Source organism: Sceloporus occidentalis, unplaced genomic scaffold (genome assembly GCF_023333645.1).
Source record: "Sceloporus occidentalis isolate IW3139 unplaced genomic scaffold, rSceOcc1.0.p SCAF_121, whole genome shotgun sequence".
Lineage (NCBI taxonomy): Eukaryota > Metazoa > Chordata > Lepidosauria > Squamata > Phrynosomatidae > Sceloporus > Sceloporus occidentalis.
Window position 1 is genome coordinate 1,636,854 of NW_028317101.1, and position 19,455 is coordinate 1,656,308.

General features: G+C 37.9%; 1 protein-coding gene across 1 annotated transcript in view; it reads left to right on the forward strand.

Moving 5' to 3' along the window:
• LOC149282204 (putative cation-transporting ATPase 13A4) overlaps positions 1–19,455 on the forward strand; it is a 76,432-nt gene that overhangs the window by 52,083 nt on the left and 4,894 nt on the right. The window contains exons 18-40 of the mRNA XM_089498526.1: positions 1,922–2,056; positions 3,265–3,335; positions 4,394–4,474; positions 4,645–4,714; positions 7,247–7,381; positions 7,484–7,556; positions 7,921–8,052; positions 8,654–8,824; positions 9,430–9,587; positions 9,752–9,940; positions 10,121–10,182; positions 10,810–10,960; positions 11,253–11,339; positions 12,045–12,201; positions 12,802–12,916; positions 14,524–14,648; positions 15,009–15,172; positions 15,357–15,482; positions 16,347–16,426; positions 16,676–16,718; positions 18,608–18,717; positions 18,836–18,932; positions 19,150–19,222. Coding sequence (XP_089354652.1) covers positions 1,922–2,056; positions 3,265–3,335; positions 4,394–4,474; positions 4,645–4,714; positions 7,247–7,381; positions 7,484–7,556; positions 7,921–8,052; positions 8,654–8,824; positions 9,430–9,587; positions 9,752–9,940; positions 10,121–10,182; positions 10,810–10,960; positions 11,253–11,339; positions 12,045–12,201; positions 12,802–12,916; positions 14,524–14,648; positions 15,009–15,172; positions 15,357–15,482; positions 16,347–16,426; positions 16,676–16,718; positions 18,608–18,717; positions 18,836–18,932; positions 19,150–19,222 — 2,605 coding nt within the window. The remainder of the gene's footprint in view (positions 1–1,921; positions 2,057–3,264; positions 3,336–4,393; positions 4,475–4,644; positions 4,715–7,246; positions 7,382–7,483; positions 7,557–7,920; positions 8,053–8,653; positions 8,825–9,429; positions 9,588–9,751; positions 9,941–10,120; positions 10,183–10,809; positions 10,961–11,252; positions 11,340–12,044; positions 12,202–12,801; positions 12,917–14,523; positions 14,649–15,008; positions 15,173–15,356; positions 15,483–16,346; positions 16,427–16,675; positions 16,719–18,607; positions 18,718–18,835; positions 18,933–19,149; positions 19,223–19,455) is intronic.

A 19,455-nucleotide genomic window follows, 5' to 3' on the forward strand; every position in this document is an offset into this window, starting at 1 on the left:
GCCAAACATTCTACTTAAATGTTCTATTCCCAGACAGGAACATAATAAATGATAACACACAGTAATAACAGTAAAACTAAATGAGAATGTATTAAAGAATAAAGGGCAGATAAAGTAATACAGTGACTTACTAGACGCACCAAGATCTGTCTATCTTGGCCCAACACAGTCCCAAACCACCTGCAGGCCCATTCTCAGGCTTTACCCTGATGGCTGATGGTTACCAGATGGTGGACAGATGTGTTGAGGCCCTTTGAGGTAATCCACAAGTTTAAAGCAACTATTCCTGAAATTCACAGAGAAGCCTGTGTGACTCTTGTCTGGTTCCTGCTTCCTTAGTTGTCTCAGGGTGCAGCTGGCAGCACACACTGGATTCACAGCACACACTGAATTCACAACACACTGGATTCACACTGCTCCACAGTTTACACTGGATTTTGGATTAGAGGGATGTTGTGGCTGAACAGATAGAAGAAATTGAATTAAGCCAGTTGCATTGTTAAAAAAACCTTTTACAAAAATGTATTAAAATTACATTATGGTATATCTCAATATGCTCCACGTATATAGTTTATTAGTTACATCAGGAGTGAGATGACTTTTGCTTACATGGTACCATACATTCATGTTTCTGAAATCATTTTTTTTTTTATCTTTAAACACTAAGCAGCTTCTGATAAATACAATGGCTTCCAGCATCTTCAAACCAAGTCGATTTTGTTGTTTTATTTTAATGCCCATCAAGACATACAAAGCAAAGCCACGAAAAACACATTCCCCCCCTGCTCCATATTGGTACTGAAGAATTCCTGCCCAAAATTCAACAGCATTATTTGGAATTTCCCTTGCAAACAGACTGATCTTTCCAGTCAATAAACTGAATCTTTCTGTACTGTGATTCAAGTTCATCAATGTTTTCTGACGATAATAAGTGCTGAAATGATAGATTATCAAAACAGGGTCAGAGGCCAATAGGATAAAAGGAGGGATCTATTAGATTTGTTTATCTTTCACCCTATTGGCCAGCTTCCCTTAGATACCATCCAAGGGAAGCTGGCCAAGCCAACAGGGTGAAAGAGAAAAAATTGTAGAGTATTTGTAAGAAACTAAGGGAACCTTGCCAATACCATAATGAAAGGGGTGTAGTGGTAAGTGAGAGAAAAAATAAAATGAATAAAATTGTGAACCAGTATGCTGTCATCCAAGTGAAAATTTGAAGTAAAAGAGGCAAAAGCTTTTGCGCTCCAAAAGCAGCTTCAGTGGGCTCCTGCAGTGTGCCTGGACCTGAGGCAGCTGCCCCTTTTGCCCTGTGTTAAAGAAGGCGCTGAAGCTAAATTGGTGAGATATTCAACAGGTTTATAAAATTACAGACACCTTTAGTTAAATTATCCCCTTTTCAGGTAATTGCCGGGTTATTGGCAGCAATGTACTAGTCTCTACACCAGGTTCTCAAAGCACTGTGTGACATCACCATGTGAAAATAGAATAGAGGATTACAAACTCGATAGCAATTCGTGCCGTGATTGGTGTGGCTTGAGGAGGAGACTCGGTATGGAGAGAAAAAAAAGTACCGGTGTCCTCCGACCGGTGTACAGCTACAACAATAAACCTAATACTTCACAACTATAAATATAACTAATACTTTTCCCAAATAAAATTTTATATATATATTTATTTTATTTTTTGCTGTTTTCTCTCAGTTCATAAGGGAAAGGCAGAATCTCCATAGGATTAATTGGCCACATGACCACCCAGCCAGTGTCATCAGGTGGCAAAGTTCAAATGTTCCAGAGGTTTACCAAAAATAATCTGGGAGCTATACATCTAAAGATGGTTTCAAAATAAAGTCCTATCTGTCCTTGAAAGAGAATCATGGTTAAGCAAACACTGTCCTTTTTCTATGTGGTCTATGCATTTGCAGGATGAATACAAACAATACTTTAAAAAGAAGGTATCCATTATTTATCCATCCTTACAAGGAGCAAAGCCTGATCATCAAGTGATTGCTGATGAAAATTCTATTATAAGTAAATCTTTAATGAAGTCCAAAGGCAAGGCAAGTATATTTAATATATTTATTGTGCAGTATTGTAGAAAAGGTGTGATCCCCACCGACTCGTATATAAAAGTGCAAAATATAATAAGGCTAGGTTTCCACTTGGTTTTTTTTTTGCTAAAAACGCCCATAAAAACGCCAATAGCGCCACCTGGCGTTTTTTTTGTGAAAAAACGCTGCAGCCAGATGTTAGCTGTTCTTCAATAGGAAATCGCAGAATGCCATATCCACTTGGCGTTTTTTTGTTTGGCGTTTTTTCAGTCCTCTTTGGCGTTTTTTTTGCTTTTTTGGGCTCTGTGGCAGTTTTTCAAAATCGCAGCATGTTGACACTCTGGCGTTTTTTGCAAGGAAAAGCCATGTGGGTTTTATGCCTTGGCGTTTTTTATGGCTTTTTTTCCACAGTTACAATGCAGAGGATGGACCCAGTATCTGTGTGTCCTACGAGAAATAGGCTGGAAACAAACAGTTTCACACAAAACAAAGTTCATATTGAATTTTACACCATTTGGAACAAACATGCCATTACAAACAAACATACGCGACGCATCAACTGGATCCTGCGTGCCAAAAGCAACAGCAAACCATTTGCACCATCATTTGGGGCCAATCTTCCTAGAGGAGCAGACATTCAGAATAAAGCATGCCTTGCAAACCACAGGAAAGAGACAAAAGGGTCCGCAGGGGCGTTTAAGTAGAACTCTACCAAGTAAATGACATCAGGAGGGGGCAGATACTTGCCATTTATCCTAATCCCTTTTAGCTGGGTGAAACTTCTAACTTGTAAAGGCTGGAAAAACTGCCTAAGGTCAATAAAAGCAATTTCCACAGAAAGGCTAAAACGCCAGAAAAAAACGCCAAAACGCAGGAAAATGCAGTGGCAGTTTTCTTGGCGTTTTTCATCAAGAAAAACAACGCAGGACAAAAACCCAAGTGGAAACCTAGCCTAATAGTACTTCCCACAGTCTGCTGCTTCCCGAATTTCACTCTTCCTCAGAGTGCAATAGTGTAAATGTGTCCAGTTGTGTAGTATTGAAAACTGAATGAAAGGATGACATTTAACTAGCCAGTCTAAATGTTTTTTTCATTATATTTGTCAGACATATTTACATAGTTCTCTTACTGTCATGGTTATTTGCAATGAACAATCTGTAAACATTATATGATACTGTACACAAATATGATTGATATAAATATTCTAACTACTATAGATACGCTGTGTAAAAGTGCAGAAAATACGTTGTGTTTGGGATGCTTCAGAAAGCCAATTTAGGAAAATAGGGTAAGTGAAATGTATAATGCAGTGTTATTTTTTTTTATTTTTGTCTTGTTTTAAAGTAGTTATTAAAGTACCAAAGCATTGGATTTGGAGTGACAGTGCTGATGTTCCATGCATTTACCTGTGAACCTGCTGTGTTCTGTCCACTTCATACCCTTTTAAAGTAAAACCCACTCCTGTGCAAGGCTCACCCGATCCCCTGCTCACAGCAACACCCTTTGTGCAGCCGATCTAGTATAACAACTCATGCTCCCCAACTGTCCCGATTTAGGCGGGACAGTCCCGACTTTGGGTCTCTGTCCTGCTTTGCAGAGGAAGAGTGAGGCGAGAGCAATACTCACCTCAGGTGCAGCTGCGGGGGGGTGCACAGATGCCCCAATCAGCAGCTGCAGCCTGGGGGGGGGGATCACAATCTCCCTCTAGTCGCCTCAGCATTAGGGAGTGCGAGGTCTGTCACTGTGTTAGGGCCGTGTACATGTATATGTGTGTGTGTAAGGCCAGTGTATATATATATGTGTGTGTGTGTGTAGGGGTCCTGGGAGGGAGGCTAACATTAGCCTTTTTTAATTTAAAAAAAATCTCTGCTGCTGTGGACTACTCTTCCAATGATGCTCAGCTAGCATTATGGTGGACACCTGGCTGGCTGAGAATCATGGGAATTTTAGTTCACAGCTAGCATCTGTAGCTTCACTGTTGCTGCACTTCCTATGACTCTCAGCCAGCATCATGAAAGTAGTATGTCTCCCTGAGCCTCATGGGAATTCAATTCAATGTGATGGATATTTTTAATATGCATGACCGTGCTGACAAAAACGAAGCGTGTTTTAAGTGGCAATGCAAGTGCAGCATTGTAAAGTGCAATCGCTTGTATCGGTGAGTTCTGCGAGTTTAAAAAAAAAAAAAAAATTTGCCTCTGACATTTTGAAATGTTGGGAGGTATGTAACACACATGTAGCACAGCCATGTTTGTGTGTGGGTTTTGTTTGTTTTTTTTTAACAAAAAAAAAGTAGTTTAATCATATCAGCTCTGAGAAGCTCATTCACATGTAATGTTATTTAAGGATTCTGGATGAAGGTCTCTCCTGTTCAGACATTCACACCAAATATGGATCAGGCTTATCCAACGAAGAGCAGAGCCTTAGGTAAGAAGAAAAGAAGGAAAAAAAAACAACAGAATTTGAGTTTATTATTTTTATTGTTTTATTTTTAATGTTGCATCTGTGGCTGTTATCAAGGTTGGATTTTCCATTTGGAAGCAGTTGATCAATTTCTGTTGATCTATAAACTAATGATAATCTATGTTTTTACCCAGGAAACAAATGTGTGGTCTAAACAAAATTCAAGTGAAGATTATTCCCATTTGGAAACTGTTGTTTAAGGAGGTGAGCTTTTACAAGTGAAAATAAACTGAAAGTCAAAAGAATATTGCTATATAAATAAAAATTTGACAGGAATAGGGACATATTCAAAAATGTTATTACAGCCGTGGTGATGGAGTTATTATGTTTTATATAATTCTAACAATGGAAAAAAACACATTAGGTGAACAGGGCCCTGGGAATGCAGTTTGGAGAAATAGGTAAAGATTGTGCCATAAATGAATGTATGAGTAGTAGTAGTGGCAGGTAAGAGTTTCTAGCTGAAAATGTTGTACACTTCTCTTAAGTGGGTTGAATATTGAGAGCGAGGGTGAAAGTGAGTTCCAGCGGTATTGGGAAGCATGATAAGGAACAAGGAGAGCTTTCACCCATGGGAAGAGTGTACACGTTGAGTACGGGAGTATTTTGTGATGAGGGCAGCAATGTGTGGTGGAGTAGCATCAGGCGGGGCCTGGTATGTTGTTGGTGTATAGAGTTTACATTTAATTCATGAGGTAATGGGGAACCAGTGCAATGTTTCATAATATGTGAAGCAGAAGAATAGTGTCTAGCAGCAGCATTTTAAATGGAGAAATGTGATGGAGGCTTTATGATGGCTGTAGGCAGGAGTGTTAAATATATGGTTAGAGTGGAAAGAGAGAATGCAGATAGGAGGGATTGGTGGCTAAAATAAAGCTGACATAAGAAAAGACAAGCCAATTAAAAACTGAGAGAAAATGCCATGTAGCTCTGTAATGTCCATACTGGGTTATTGTACATTGTCAATTGCCTAGGGCAAAGTACCTCATAAATCACTCAACCCATTAAGATTTCCAGATAGAATAACTATTAAATTGTTCCTTTTTTAAATATACTTTTTATAAAACATATAATAAGCATATCTATAATGTTGTAAGTATCACGTTGCAAACGCTGAGTGGTTGGCAAAGATGTATATTCGTATGAAGGAAGTTTTTGATGGTCTAAGTGACTCATTTAAACCACTAGAGGAATTTTCAAGGTGTGCGTGGATCAATAAATGCATTTGTTTTCCGCAAATACGATTATGAGAGGATAGAGTTTAGACTTAAATCTCAGGAACTTGGATCATGTTACACTGAGCATAGCAGTTATGTTTTTAATCTGGGAGTAAAAAGTAATTCTACACAAATGAACATTATTACATTGCATTATTATCATATTATTCTGAACCTTAATTATCCAAGGCATAATTCGGCAACAACTTTACCTTCTGTATTAAACATTCCACTCCAAAGTTAAGACCACAAACGCCACAGTTATTAATTGCAGTAAATGAACTATATAGCCAGGACCAAAAAGTCCATCAAGTCTTTGCCATGTATGTCCTATGGCCAGTCCATCCCCAGTTGCACCACAGGATGAAGTTTTTAGGTAGAACAGACAGCAAGGCTGACAGTGTCAGGGTAAACCAACTTAGAAACGGAGAACAGGCCATTGCTTTTTAAAAGCAATCATCTTACAGGAAATTCATGTCTTAAGCTATTCATGGTGAGCCATGCTATTAAGCTGGACAGGGCTGCCTTTTATGGTGATTAAGCTTTTGAAGTCTCATGAATAGAAGCTGGACAAAGATGGTCAGACAATATCAAAGGTGGAAATCCATAGGTTGGCTGAGGAATGTGGATGTACCAGTTAATCTGCAGGCAGTAAATATATCATTCCAAAGTCTTGTTTGTGCATTCTGTATAACCATTAGACTTTATTGAATACCAATTTCTTGGCAATAGGCTCTCCATAAATTGTTGCCTTCTGTCAAATATATATCATGGATATGAAAAGAAAAAAAAAAATACAGTAGGAAGACAATCCAAAATCATGGGATGAAATCATCCATTTTATAGAAACAGTCCATGACTATGGAATGTGATGCAAAGAGACTGCAAGATAGCAACATGACTGCAGTGGGGACCATTGGATCTAGTACATGTATGACAGATAATAATATTCCTGTGAAAAGTAGACTGCCGAAAAGTATTTAACAAGATCATTGGTCTCATGATTCCCACCATAACCAGTTAATAAGGTGTTGTGTAATAGTAGCAGGGAATCTTGACAACTCTATCAAAGAGAGAGCTACGCAGACCAGCCCTTGTGGCACCTGGGTGCAGTGCACCCCTCGGCTTGGCTTGGCCCTAGGTGAGGCAGCCTACCGGGATATTCAGAATGGCAAATCTAAAATCAGGCTAATATAGTAACTTAGGGCAGATTTTACATGAATATGTTTTACATGTTTTTCTTTAGCAGTGTTTTTCTTAGTAGAATGTATAGCTGAAACTCTTTGAAAAAAATGAATGGATTAATACTAATCCATTTTGTATATGGTATTGGCCAAGCACCACTACCATCACCATTTATTCCATCTGTGGGTGATTGGGTCACCTTGTGCCCCTCCCTTCAAAATTTTCATATCCCAAAAACTTCAACACAGAGAGCGGTGTAACAGATCAAGACTAAAAAGAAAGCCGAACAACCGGTATGATGGATTTACTTACTGATATTGCTTTTGTTTTCCAGATTTTCAACCCATTTTATGTTTTTCAAGCCTACTCTTTATCTATTTGGATAGCAACAAACTATCTTGAATACTCCATGACTATTCTGCTGATGACAGCGATGTCCATAATTGCAACTGTATATAATCTGAGAGTGGTGTGTATGATAATGTACAATCTTCTTAAATTTAAATTCTATAATTATCGTATTATAGTTTTTATTGGGCAGAAATAACACTTCTATCTTTCCTTTTTTCAGCAATCAATCAAATTACATAAAATGGCTGAATCGTATAACAGTATTATGGTTACTATGCTTCAAAAAAATGGAGGTAACGCTAATGGGATATTATTGGATAACGTGATAATACTTCGGCATGTTTTGACACAAAAGAATATATTGGCTTGTTTAGAAATAATATAGAGGCTGCATAACTTAATCTTGCGTTTTAGTTGATAAAGATGTATTTCCCAAAATATAATGCTAACAACTACACACACACATTTGGACACTAGTACATTAGAAGTTTAGATTTACATAATTAAACTAAAGCCAATTGGAGTTCTTTTTGGAGGCTTCAGCTCCTATCACCCTCCATGTTGCTTGGTAATTGTTTTTGTTATTATATTTCAGGTCCACAATATAGTTTGTTACCCTCAACATCTAAATAACGGCCTATGTTTTAATTTGAACAGAAATCAAAGAAGTTGAATCACAGTCACTGGTCCCAGGAGATGTCATTGTATTGTCTGAAAACAAGCTTTTCTTACCCTGTGATGCCATATTAATTAGTGGAGGGTGCACTGTAAATGAAGGCATGTTAACAGGTATGACTATTGACTCTTAATTGTAAATTGCTGTAGTGGCGTTTATATAGTGAGCAGGCATTTTCTCCCAGTGGGAGTCAATGCACTTTACAGGTGTGTGTGTGTGTATAGTAAATATAATTTATTTGTGGTAGGGGTAATACATGTGCGGAATGCCCACTGGGTCTGGAAAGGTGCCTAAACCCCGAAAATGCCCCCTTAGGTAGGTAGGAAAGGGGCTTACCTCAACGAAAAGGATGAGGAATGGGAAAGAGAGAATATAGAAACTGAGGGTGGGTGGTTGCAGGCGGGAAGAAGGGGTTCGGGGCAAAAGTTAGTTAGTATTGGTATAAGTTATCTTTCCTCTGATCAGTAGTTTCCATCCATTTTAGGAGATTTGCTAAGCATCTGTTGATTAGAGATGTTGGATCTTTAGTTCCTGGTACAAAGGAAAGATACAGTTGTGTGTCATCAGCATAGTAGTGATATCTTAAGCCATGACGACTGATTACAGAATGTCCACCATTAGCAGCGTGTATATTAGCATTTTATATACCACCATCAGGATCTCAAACAATTAAATATGAACATTTTTACCCTTTTTTATTATTGCGGTTTTAAGGAGAGAGTATTCCAGTGACAAAGACCCCTCTACCTAACATAGACAACTCTGTACCATGGAAAATCCACTGTGGGGATGACTATAAGAAACATGTCTTATTTTGTGGAACCCAACTCATCCAGACAAAGCCGCATGGCAAGGATCTGGTCAAAGCAGTTGTGCTACAAACAGGTAATGTTTCAATCCATATTTATACAGTTAAAATCTACCATTGCACTTGCGTAGTAAAATGAAACCCTCTAATTACAGGTGCCTCTATGAACTGACAGTAAAAGGGTATTGTTGTAGCTTTTAGCATAACTGAATCGGTTTATTAAAGCTAGCTACTATGGCTTGTCTTGTTTTCTATTCCCAACCCTATGAGTTGGATTTGGGAATATTTGTTTGATTGAAATTTTGATATTTTACATTTAGACAGCTCAGATTTGTGCCATAAGATAGCAACACTAACATAACAAATGGTTTCTTGTTCTAAAACCCACTTATTTACTTCACTTTAGGGCTGCGACCACCAAGGGTAGCAGCTGAACAAAATTATCATGGAATAATCATGCAGGTCTTAAGAACAAGACTTTGGATGGTTGCTCCTAGAGAAACAGAATTTGACACCAGATGAGAACCATTCTACCTGTATTTTGTTTAAATGTATATGCTATTCTCCTGGGAGGCAGGTATATGATATACATACAATGGGTTTCATTCATGGAAAAGGGAGTTCTGACAATTTGATCTTAATATGTCAGTTTTCTAATTTCTTTATCTGTATTTGTGCCTAGGATTTAATACTGCAAAAGGTGACCTTGTGAGAGCCATTCTGTACAACAAGCCTATTAGCGTCAAACTACACAAACAAGCGCTTCGATTTCTCGTTGTACTTGTATTTATCGCCCTGGCCGCAGCTACCTACACAGCGGTTGTTTACTCAATTAATGGGGTAAGACATTTGCCAATATGTATAATTTCTATTTAGAGAAGTATGCATTGCTAAAATACGGTAATCCACAGACACACAGAAAACTTGGCTTAGTTATGTTGTATAAGGTGAGGTTTTCCCCCATATTAACCTCAAGACATGCTATTCTTTTCTCCACTGTTTAGGCTAGTGTACATGACACGGTGCTTATGACATTGCTGATGATCACGGCAGCAGTGAATGCAGCCCTGCCTGCTGCTTTGACATTGGGGCTTTTGTATGCTCAAACAAGGCTAAAGAAAAAGGGTATTTTTTGTATTAGCCCTCAGAGGATTAATATGGCTGGACAACTAAATCTAGTCTGTTTTGATAAGGTAAGTTTAACATTGTAATACAATGTATTGAGATTTATTTCATTTATATTGTATTGTAATTGTGGAGTTTGGTAATATTACACACATTTCTGGGCTTTAATTCTGATTAATGGTTCTTATCCATATTATATGGAATTTTTTTGTTATGTGCTCTTAATTATGTAATACATTTTAATACAGACAGGCACTTTGACCGAAGACGCCTTAGATTTATATGGGCTTCTTCCATGTGAAGGAAGTTGGTAAGTGTTCTCTTCTGTTAAAGATTGTTTATGTATGTTACGCTAGATTCCGTATGCTGACATATGGGGTTTCTAAGACCTCCACTCTGATGATGGGATACAATGCCATTTGTGGCAAATCCTTTATACATAATGGTGCCTCCCAAAATGTCTCCATAGACCATCTGTAGCTGTAAGAACTCCCTCTTCTTCCTACACACCTCCTACTGCTAGGCATAATCGGATGGGTGATGACTTCTGTATATGACATCATATCCTGGCATTCTGCACCAGCAGGTGGTGCTTAGGCCAGAAAGGAGGAAGTGTTAGTGGAGAGCTCTGTGCCAGTGGCTGCATAGATATCTATCACCAGACTATGGGGCCCAAGCAATAGCTGCTAAACATTGGTCAGTCTGTTTAACTTCCATGTGTGAGGCAAGTAACATAAGTTTCCACCCACCCCACCACCATTTAAGGTGTTTCGGGGATTCCTATGTGCAACTATCTCTTTCCCCACCACTATTTGTAGACATGTCTCTTTACCACAGCCTCTACCCTAAGGAGCAGTTGCCCTTTAGAAGGCATCCCTGTTTTCAGATACATTATCGGGTTAACCTTTTCAACATGTTTTCTTCCTTACTAATCCAGTTTTCAGCAAATGCATCAATTTTCTTCTGGCAACACCCTGCATTGGGGTCATCTGCTTGGTGCCATGGCTAGCTGCCATTCACTCATCATACTGGAGGGTAAAATACATGGAGATCCTCTGGAATTGAAGATGTTTGAAGGAACAAACTGGGTAAAATAACTGCATTTAATAACACATTTATAGTTGAGGCAGATATTTAATAAATAAAGCATTGTGGTTCTTTATTTCTTCTATTGTCACAAATACTGTAAGATTTTTATTTTTTTAGAACAAACTCTAACTGCACATCACAGGAAAATAAATAAATTACCTTGGATATAATAAGAGCCTTTCAGTAACAAATATTATACCCGAAGCTGATATAAATTCGTTTCATGAATATGGTGATACTGTTTTGAAAAAATATTTTTCATGGAACGTTAAAATGGGCATTTTTCAACAGGAACTTGAAGGCTACATCTCGTGCAGTCAAAAAGATGGAACATCCACTTCATGTACAATGGTAAAACCAGGACTTAAGGCTAATAAGGCAAGTCACCTAAGTTATTTGTGTTTGTGTGTGCGGTTTTTATTTTTATGTTTAGTTGTAAATGCAAGTTTGTAATATAGATCTGAAAGCTGAGTGATAAACCAGAGTATAAGGTTTTTATTGCACAATGTAGAATGAAAGCTTATTATTTTTATTGGATTGGTATGCAACTCTAAACACCTGCGGATTAAGAAGAATCAAATTCTTCAACTCTTAACTCTAAGTATGCGATACGTTTTTATGAAAGTACAAGGCTTTTAATAACTACACAATTTTTTTAATTCTTGGACTTGTTTAAGGAATGCTACTATTGTACCAGCCACAAGTTAATTTGGATTCTTAAGGTCACTTGCAAAAAGTTTAATTAAAAAGGTATATTGTAGGATTAAACAATAATAGCAGCTGTTCTTGGTTACTAAAAGAATGACTGCAAAAATATATTTTTTCGGAGTGAGGGGGGACTGGATTTTTAGTGAATGTCAGCAAAAATATTTAGGTAGTTTTCCGGCATAGTCAGTTTTCTTCAACTGAAACCAAGGCTATATATAATGATAAACACATACTAAACATGAACTAACTTCATGATATTGCTTATCTCTATGATCCATGTATAAACTCAGTTTTTATGTTTCAACGAAAATACTAAATATAAGCGGTTTTCATGGATCATCTCCATGTAAAATAAACTGGCCTGTTTTAATTTAGGCCCCTGTGGAAGGAATCTCCATTCTGCATCAGTTCCCTTTCTCCTCCACGGTGCAGCGCATGTCTGTTATCACACAAGCTATAGGACTGCCTGGCCTTACACTGTATTTAAAGGGAGCTCCAGAGGTGGTTGTCCGCTATTGTAAACCAGAAACAGGTATTTCTATGTCCCCTTTACAGATCCTCATTAGTTTGAAATGTGAGGTGACAGCTAGTAGGCCTTTGCTATAGTGAACAATGAGCCTGCCACGTTCTACATTCAAGGGATGAGCTTACGCATCGTATTGTGCCACGACTAGAAGCATATGATGACAGAGCAATGCTTGGACATGCATGAGCGTTGCAAGCATGTTTTCCAAAGTTTGACATTCCTTTTAAAGAGGGATAATTTTGTTTTTATATGACTTTTCACTTATTGTTAGTTATTTATAACACATTACTGTCATATAGATGGATAGGGATATAGAACACTATGATATACCAAAAATTCCGAGCTTCTTAAAAGGGAAGGGGAATTAGAGAAGGTCCCAAACTACAAGGTGCAAGTTATAGTATTTTTTAAATAGCCCTACGTTGATTACTGGCAGAGCTTTGATCATAACTAGATTCATTTATATGTATGTATGTATAAAATAAAGGGCATAGTTATTGGGAAGTCAAATGAGTCTCTGAAGAATAGTGGTAAGATAAAATGGTTTAATTTTAATGTTTACTGTCGCTTATTATGCTTAACCTAATTGCTCTATTTCCTAATCAGTTCCACACGATTTTTCGGAGAGACTTGACTTCTATACAACACAAGGTTTCCGAGTGATAGGACTGGCCTATCGATCAATAGACATTGACTTTCAAGAGTTGGAACACTTACAAAGGTAAATACTGATAATGTAATTAAAAGTAAGGATAATGGATTATAACAATATTTGGCTAGTGAATCTAGAATAATAAGATCACAGAGTCACACAGGTCAATATTTAGAGGAACTTTTAAGCTCAACGTAAATGCCCCACAAGGTGTGGAAAGCCTTGGCAACAAGTATGTGTTTCCAAGATTTAGAATTGTCATGTACAGTGTTTAGTGTGAGCGGTCTGCACGGTAGAACTTACTAGCTAAGCAGTGAGTTATGGTAAAACAGGTTTTAATTATATATATATATATGTTTTATTTTATCCCTCTGCTTTTAGAAAATTCTTTTCTCCTTCTTGGGTAATACCTTTAGAAGCTTATATACATTTATAGCGGGAAACGTACCGTATTTGCTCGATTTTAAGACTAGGTCGTTTAATCAGACCTCAAATAGGTCTGACTATGAGACGACTAAGATCCAGATTCCAGATCCCCCGCAGAGCTTCCCCCCCCCCCCCCGCCCCACTTACCGGTGCCTCTGAGTCCCCGGTGTGTAGTCAGGGTAGCTTGTAGATGTCTACGCGATTCGCGTACACAACTTCGGCTGCAGCCGGGAGGAGGTGCGACTAGCAGCGGGGGTTGTCTGCGTCCATCACGCAGACCTTCCCCGGCTGTCAGAGATCAGAGTTCCCCGCACCGGTGAATTCTCTCTGACAGTCGGGAAAGGTCTGCACGATGGACGCAGACAACCCCCGCAGCAGCGTAAGTTGTCTACGCGAATCGCGTAGCGCTCTGCCCGCTGCCCCGGCTACATGACAGGGGACTCAGAAGCTCCGGTAAGTTGGGGGGGCGGGGGAAGGGAGTGTTAAATGGGGGGCATAAGGCATTTCTGTAGGGCTCTGTGAAATGCCTTTTAACCCCCTTAATGCCACTCTGCTTCCTGAAATGCCTTAAACCTCCCTATATGCCACTCTACCCCATAATATGCCTTTTAACCCTCTAAATGCCAGAGTGGCATATAGTGGTATAAGGCATTTCTGGAGGCAGAGTGGCACATAGGGGGTCAAAAGGCATATCATGGGGCACAGTGGCATTTAGAGGGTTAAAAGGCATATCATGGGGCACAGTGGCATATAGGGGGTATAAGGCATTTCTGGGGCAGATGTGCATAACTGGGGGGGGGGGGCAGGTTGGAAAATAGAAGGAAATAAAACCAAAATATTTTTCTCAATCATAGCATTTATTAAAAAAAATTTTATATTAACATTTACTGGTAAAACTATAGGGTCGTCTTTTATATTCAGGCTTTTTCTTTTTTCCTAAATTAATATTCAGATTTGGGGGGTCGTTTTATAATCAGGGTCGTCTTATAATCGAGCAAATACTCTTTTGTATTCGTATTCATTATAGGGAATTATGCAAGGATATCATGTACTTTAATATATAAAATGATTTTCGCATGTAACCTTGTTGGTTGGTAACTCGCTTTTTATTTCTATCACTGTTTCTGTTGAAATGTTGAGTTCTGAGAACAATGAATAATCTGCAGTGCACTGCACCCTGGATGAAATGAGTTCAAATGTATAAACTAGCATTATAATGGTGTATTTGTTTTTTGTTATTTCCATTGAAGGGAAGATATGGAATGTGATCTAACATTCCTGGGGTTCTTGATCATGGAAAATCGCCTTAAACCGGAGACAAGTGCAGTGCTGCAGGAGCTGACCACAGCTAACATTAGGACTGTAATGGTCACAGGTACACTAAGGCATTGTTAGTTAGAATCCAAAAAAAATGCAGTAACTGATGTAAGTGTTTGAATTGTGAAAAATACCGGTTATCGTAAGGATTTCCAGCTGAATGTTGCTGTTCTGCTTAAACTGGACAATGCAAATCATGAAAAGGTTTAATGAAGCAAATTTTACATGATTACTTATGGGATGTGTTTTGGAGCTTAATAGTTCTACAAACAATGTATCTAATGCTAGAGTTAATACGTTTTTTAAAATACAGCAAATAGAACCATATCTCTAACGTTTGAAATTATACAGCAACTTTATTGTGCTTATTATTTTCAAGGATTTACCAGTACGGTGTACAAAAATTTTACATTTATAGGTGATAATCTCCAAACAGCTCTGACAGTTGGAAAGAATTGCGGCATAATTCCCACTGATGGAGAGATTATTTTAATAGAAGCTACTGAAAGTACAGAAGATGTACCACCATCGATTACGTGGAGACCTGTGTGCGAAATGCAAGCAAGCATAGTTCAAACAAAAGTATGTTTGCTGCTTAAAAGTACATATTTTAAAATCTGACTCTTTTTGTATTTTAATCTCCATGTCATGTGCAAGACAATATGCACTTGACAGAAGCTAGACACATGTCCCTATCTGCACTGTTTACAGGTCTGTGAACTAATTATAAAACATGCTTTTTTTTTTTATATATATGTATATATAGAAGATCCATATTGATCGTAGAGGTGACCAGTTATTTTATCCCACTACATGTGGAAACTTTCACTTTGCAATGGATGGGAAATCCTACCAAGTGATTGTGCAACATTTCTATGACCTTCTTCCAAAGGTAGGTATCTACATGGGGCTACAACTAGATGTATTTATTGGAGATCATACAAGAGATTTTTAAGAACCTTGAAAGCATTCACTCCAGAAGGAGATGCCTCAGCCTGGTGGTGTAAGTGATAAAGTGGGTACAACAGCAACATATTCAAAGTCAACATAGCATTTTTTAAGGCTCAGTATATCCATACAAACCCAATATTAAAGGTGTAAAAGTTGGGACACCTCTATGGGAGTCTAGCAAAAGGAGTAGAAGGGTGTAACTAATGAGAGAAGTGGTACACATTTTTACCCACATAGCCCCCAACATGGAGCCCAGTGTCGCAAGGTGGCCACATGGGAGCTGTGATGGATTACCACAAAAAAGCAGGCTGAAAATTGGGACTGTCCGCAAAAACTGCGGAAGCATGCTTCTCTAAATTCCCCTTTGAATCCAGTGTGTGGTAGCAGGAAGGCATCTCTGCCACTGTTCTCTTATTGGTTGAGCTATTTAATTGAATGTGAAAACAGGAAGTCATATTGCTGCCATGATTTATTCCAACACAGCTAAGATATGTGATGATAAGCAGAGATGTTGTTTTGCTCTGTTTATTTTAAACTATTAAATTCAGTCTTTGCGGTTTTTTTTTATTATTAAGAAACCATTTGAAAAAATGTTTTCTATCTATGCCCAGAGCAATATACATTGTAAGCAACATGTAAGCATGTATATTATGTTACGTAGCAAAGTTATTGTAAACAGTGATACAATACTTCTGAAGCTGTCAAGTGTGTGAACTGACAATTTTTTTTAATGAATTTGGAATATGTGCCAAAATATGTTGAATGTATATCATATTTCATTGAAAACCATTGTTATCTTTTTAAGATACTTCTGAATGGTACCATTTTTGCTAGAATGACACCACGGCAAAAATCAAACCTTATTGAAGAACTTCAAAAAATAGAGTAAGTTCAAAGTGTGATGAACCGTATCATTGGTAAATTTACTGTTTGTTTGACCCTGAATGCATATAGGCATTATCTAATCGACTTATGCGTGTGCATCTATTCATATAAGGAATATCTTCATAGTGTCAGTGAATACAATCAGCTTGCACACAGAAAAGACAAAACTAAAGTGTAAAATCAACTTGGGTAGCTAGTGTATGTGCCCAAAACAGTTTGAATAAATAATTACTTGTTTTTGTCTTTTAGTTTTTATGTTGGAATGTGTGGAGATGGTGCAAATGATTGTGGGGTAAGTAAAGCATATTCACTTTTTTGTATCTTTGTATCAGATTCAAATCATAAAATGCTGATACCCCTTTCTTCTCCGTGTGTGTGTATATAGGCTTTGCATTTACATGGATGTGTCTATTGGCTTCTTTGCATATTTCTGAAATTGCAATAAGAACTAACCATTGATATGATAAAGAATTATTTGCACATCTCAGGTGATAATTACAAAAGTGATTAAAAGCAAATCGCTACCAACTTGAGATGTGAAGGTTACAGATAGATGTAGTAACAAAAAAAATGTTTGTTTTTTTAAATGAAAATTCCTTTGTCCTGAATGGATGACCTCTATTATTATTATTATTATTATTATTATTATTATTATTATTATGCACAGTCCTAATAATGAACTGGTCATCAGAGCGTGTTTGGTATTGTTGATATATATATTTGTATAATGTTATTACATGCCCTCTAATAGGCCTACCACTGGCCGTTCGGTATCCCGGCAAATGTCCGCATTAGCTTTGTAAAACCGTGGCAGGTGCCTCTCGACTGTATCAGAAGCGCTGGATGTGATATGTTCTGTGCAGGATCTGCCAAGGCTTCACAGATACAGTAGATCACTAGGAAGCCCTGCCCCTCTTGATAGGCAAGTTGGGGGGACTTGGAATGGGCTGGTGGGGAGTTTATAGGCAGGGACTTTTGTAAATTGGTATCAATAACCCTCCAGAAAAAAAATGGAGGGTTGTCTCATTAATTGTTATGGCTGTGCTTGAGGGAGTTTTTTCCTTTTTTCACTATGACCAATCAGGATTTACAAAGAGAGGGACAACCATTAGATATATGTGTGCTGACGCCATTTTAACTTGTCAGTAGCAGCAGTTACAGACTGATGAGAGTTAGCGTGTGAGATAATAAGACTTAGCTTAGCAGAGGCTGAGATTAATACTTATTGCTCACCTACTATACTGTAAGTTAATTAATATTTTATTTTAGTGGAGAAAATGTACTGTTATTGGGTGGATTGGAGAAGCTGTATTGACTACTGTAGTGTATTACAGGGGCTGTAGCAGACATTTCCCCCTGTTCCTGAGTAGAGTTTAGTTGATCAAGGCAGTTGCCTACTTATGGTACTTGCCAAACCAGCTTTTCCAGCTCTGTGTCCTGCATCCTTCCTTCTCACTATCTCCACCCTCACCAACACTGGCCCCAGGCATCATCTTCTTAGTAAGGAGTGCAGTCATCCCCATGTTATCAATGACTATCAGTATTCCAAGCAACTTGCATACACTTGTCACATCAATACATGTGGCGGCATTATGTGCACAGAGTGATATTTCTCAACATGTTAAGGAGACTTTTCTCTAAATGTGTCTCACATCTGTCAACTCCTCAGTCACTTGTTTTAACTTGGAAGCTTGGACCTAGAGAGTAAGCCAGGGCTCAAGATTCACGTTGCTGTTGTGTTGAAATAAAAAAAACTCACTCAAGCAAAACATTTAATTCAATGGGCAAACAACCTGAGAATTTTTATTTTTTTTTGTAAAAAAATGTATTTATTTTTAATCCAAAAATGTTACTCTCCCCACCACACAAGCAAGCACACTGTATCACAGAGTTACAGCAATTACATTTAATAGAATTTCTTCTATTAACAAGTCGCTTATCAGTTTTCACTGTTTCAACTTAAACAGTTCACCAAGGTGCAGAATTTGCCTTGAAGTTTTGTTAAAATAGAATTCACGTACTCCGCACATGTAGGTCTACGGTTTGTCTTGAAATCTCCACTCTTTTGTTTAGTGTCCATCAAAACTTAGAATAAACCTTGAACAATTCCTCCTATTGCTTTCTGAGCAAACAAAAGAATATAAAGTTATTGTAATCTGCTAACTGATGAACTGTTTACAGGCACTTAAGGTGGCTCACGCTGGAATTTCTTTATCTGAACTGGAGGCATCTGTTGCATCCCCCTTTACTTCAAAAATTCCAAATATTGAATGTGTGCCAATGCTAATCAAGTAAGTGTCCATTTTGTACTATTTACCATTATCCTCTTGTTTTACTAGGGTGTTCATTGCAAAAATTGTTTTTACCTGTTTGTTTTACCAATTAATTGTTTTTGTTTTTTTGACACAGGGAAGGACGGAATGCTCTTGTCACTTCTTTCGCGATGTTTAAATTTATGACTATGTTTATCCTGATTGGACTGTTTTGCATAGTGCTCCTGTTTTGGGTATGTTAAAGGATTTTCATAGTGCTTTTATGTTTAACATATCCAGTGTACAAAAAACCAGATACTTACCAAGTGGTAATATGCACAACAGACTGTTGAGGTATCCTTGTATACTCCCAAAAGTGAAAAAACAGCCATGCCTCAGCAAATAAGTTATATTTCCTACCGTTACAAATTGTTACATCCTCTGTAATTAAAATGTGCTTTTCTTTCTTAGAGACAAAAACTTCTTGGTAACTACCAGTACCTTATGCAAGACTTGGCTATCAACATTACATTTGCCTTAACATGTAAGTAACTACCCTATCATATGTAATGTGTTAATGATAACAAAAATTCTAAATCTAGATTATCAAAGGCTCATCCATAACTAGATGGAGTGCTAAGACACAAAGCTGCAGTGGATAATTTATTTGTGCAAGCTGCATAAAAGTCTTTAAGGACCTCAAACGGTACTGGATTTAGGGAAAAAGAAACACTTGTGTTCTGTTGGGGATATAGGGCCGGCCTGAAGTGGTGCTAC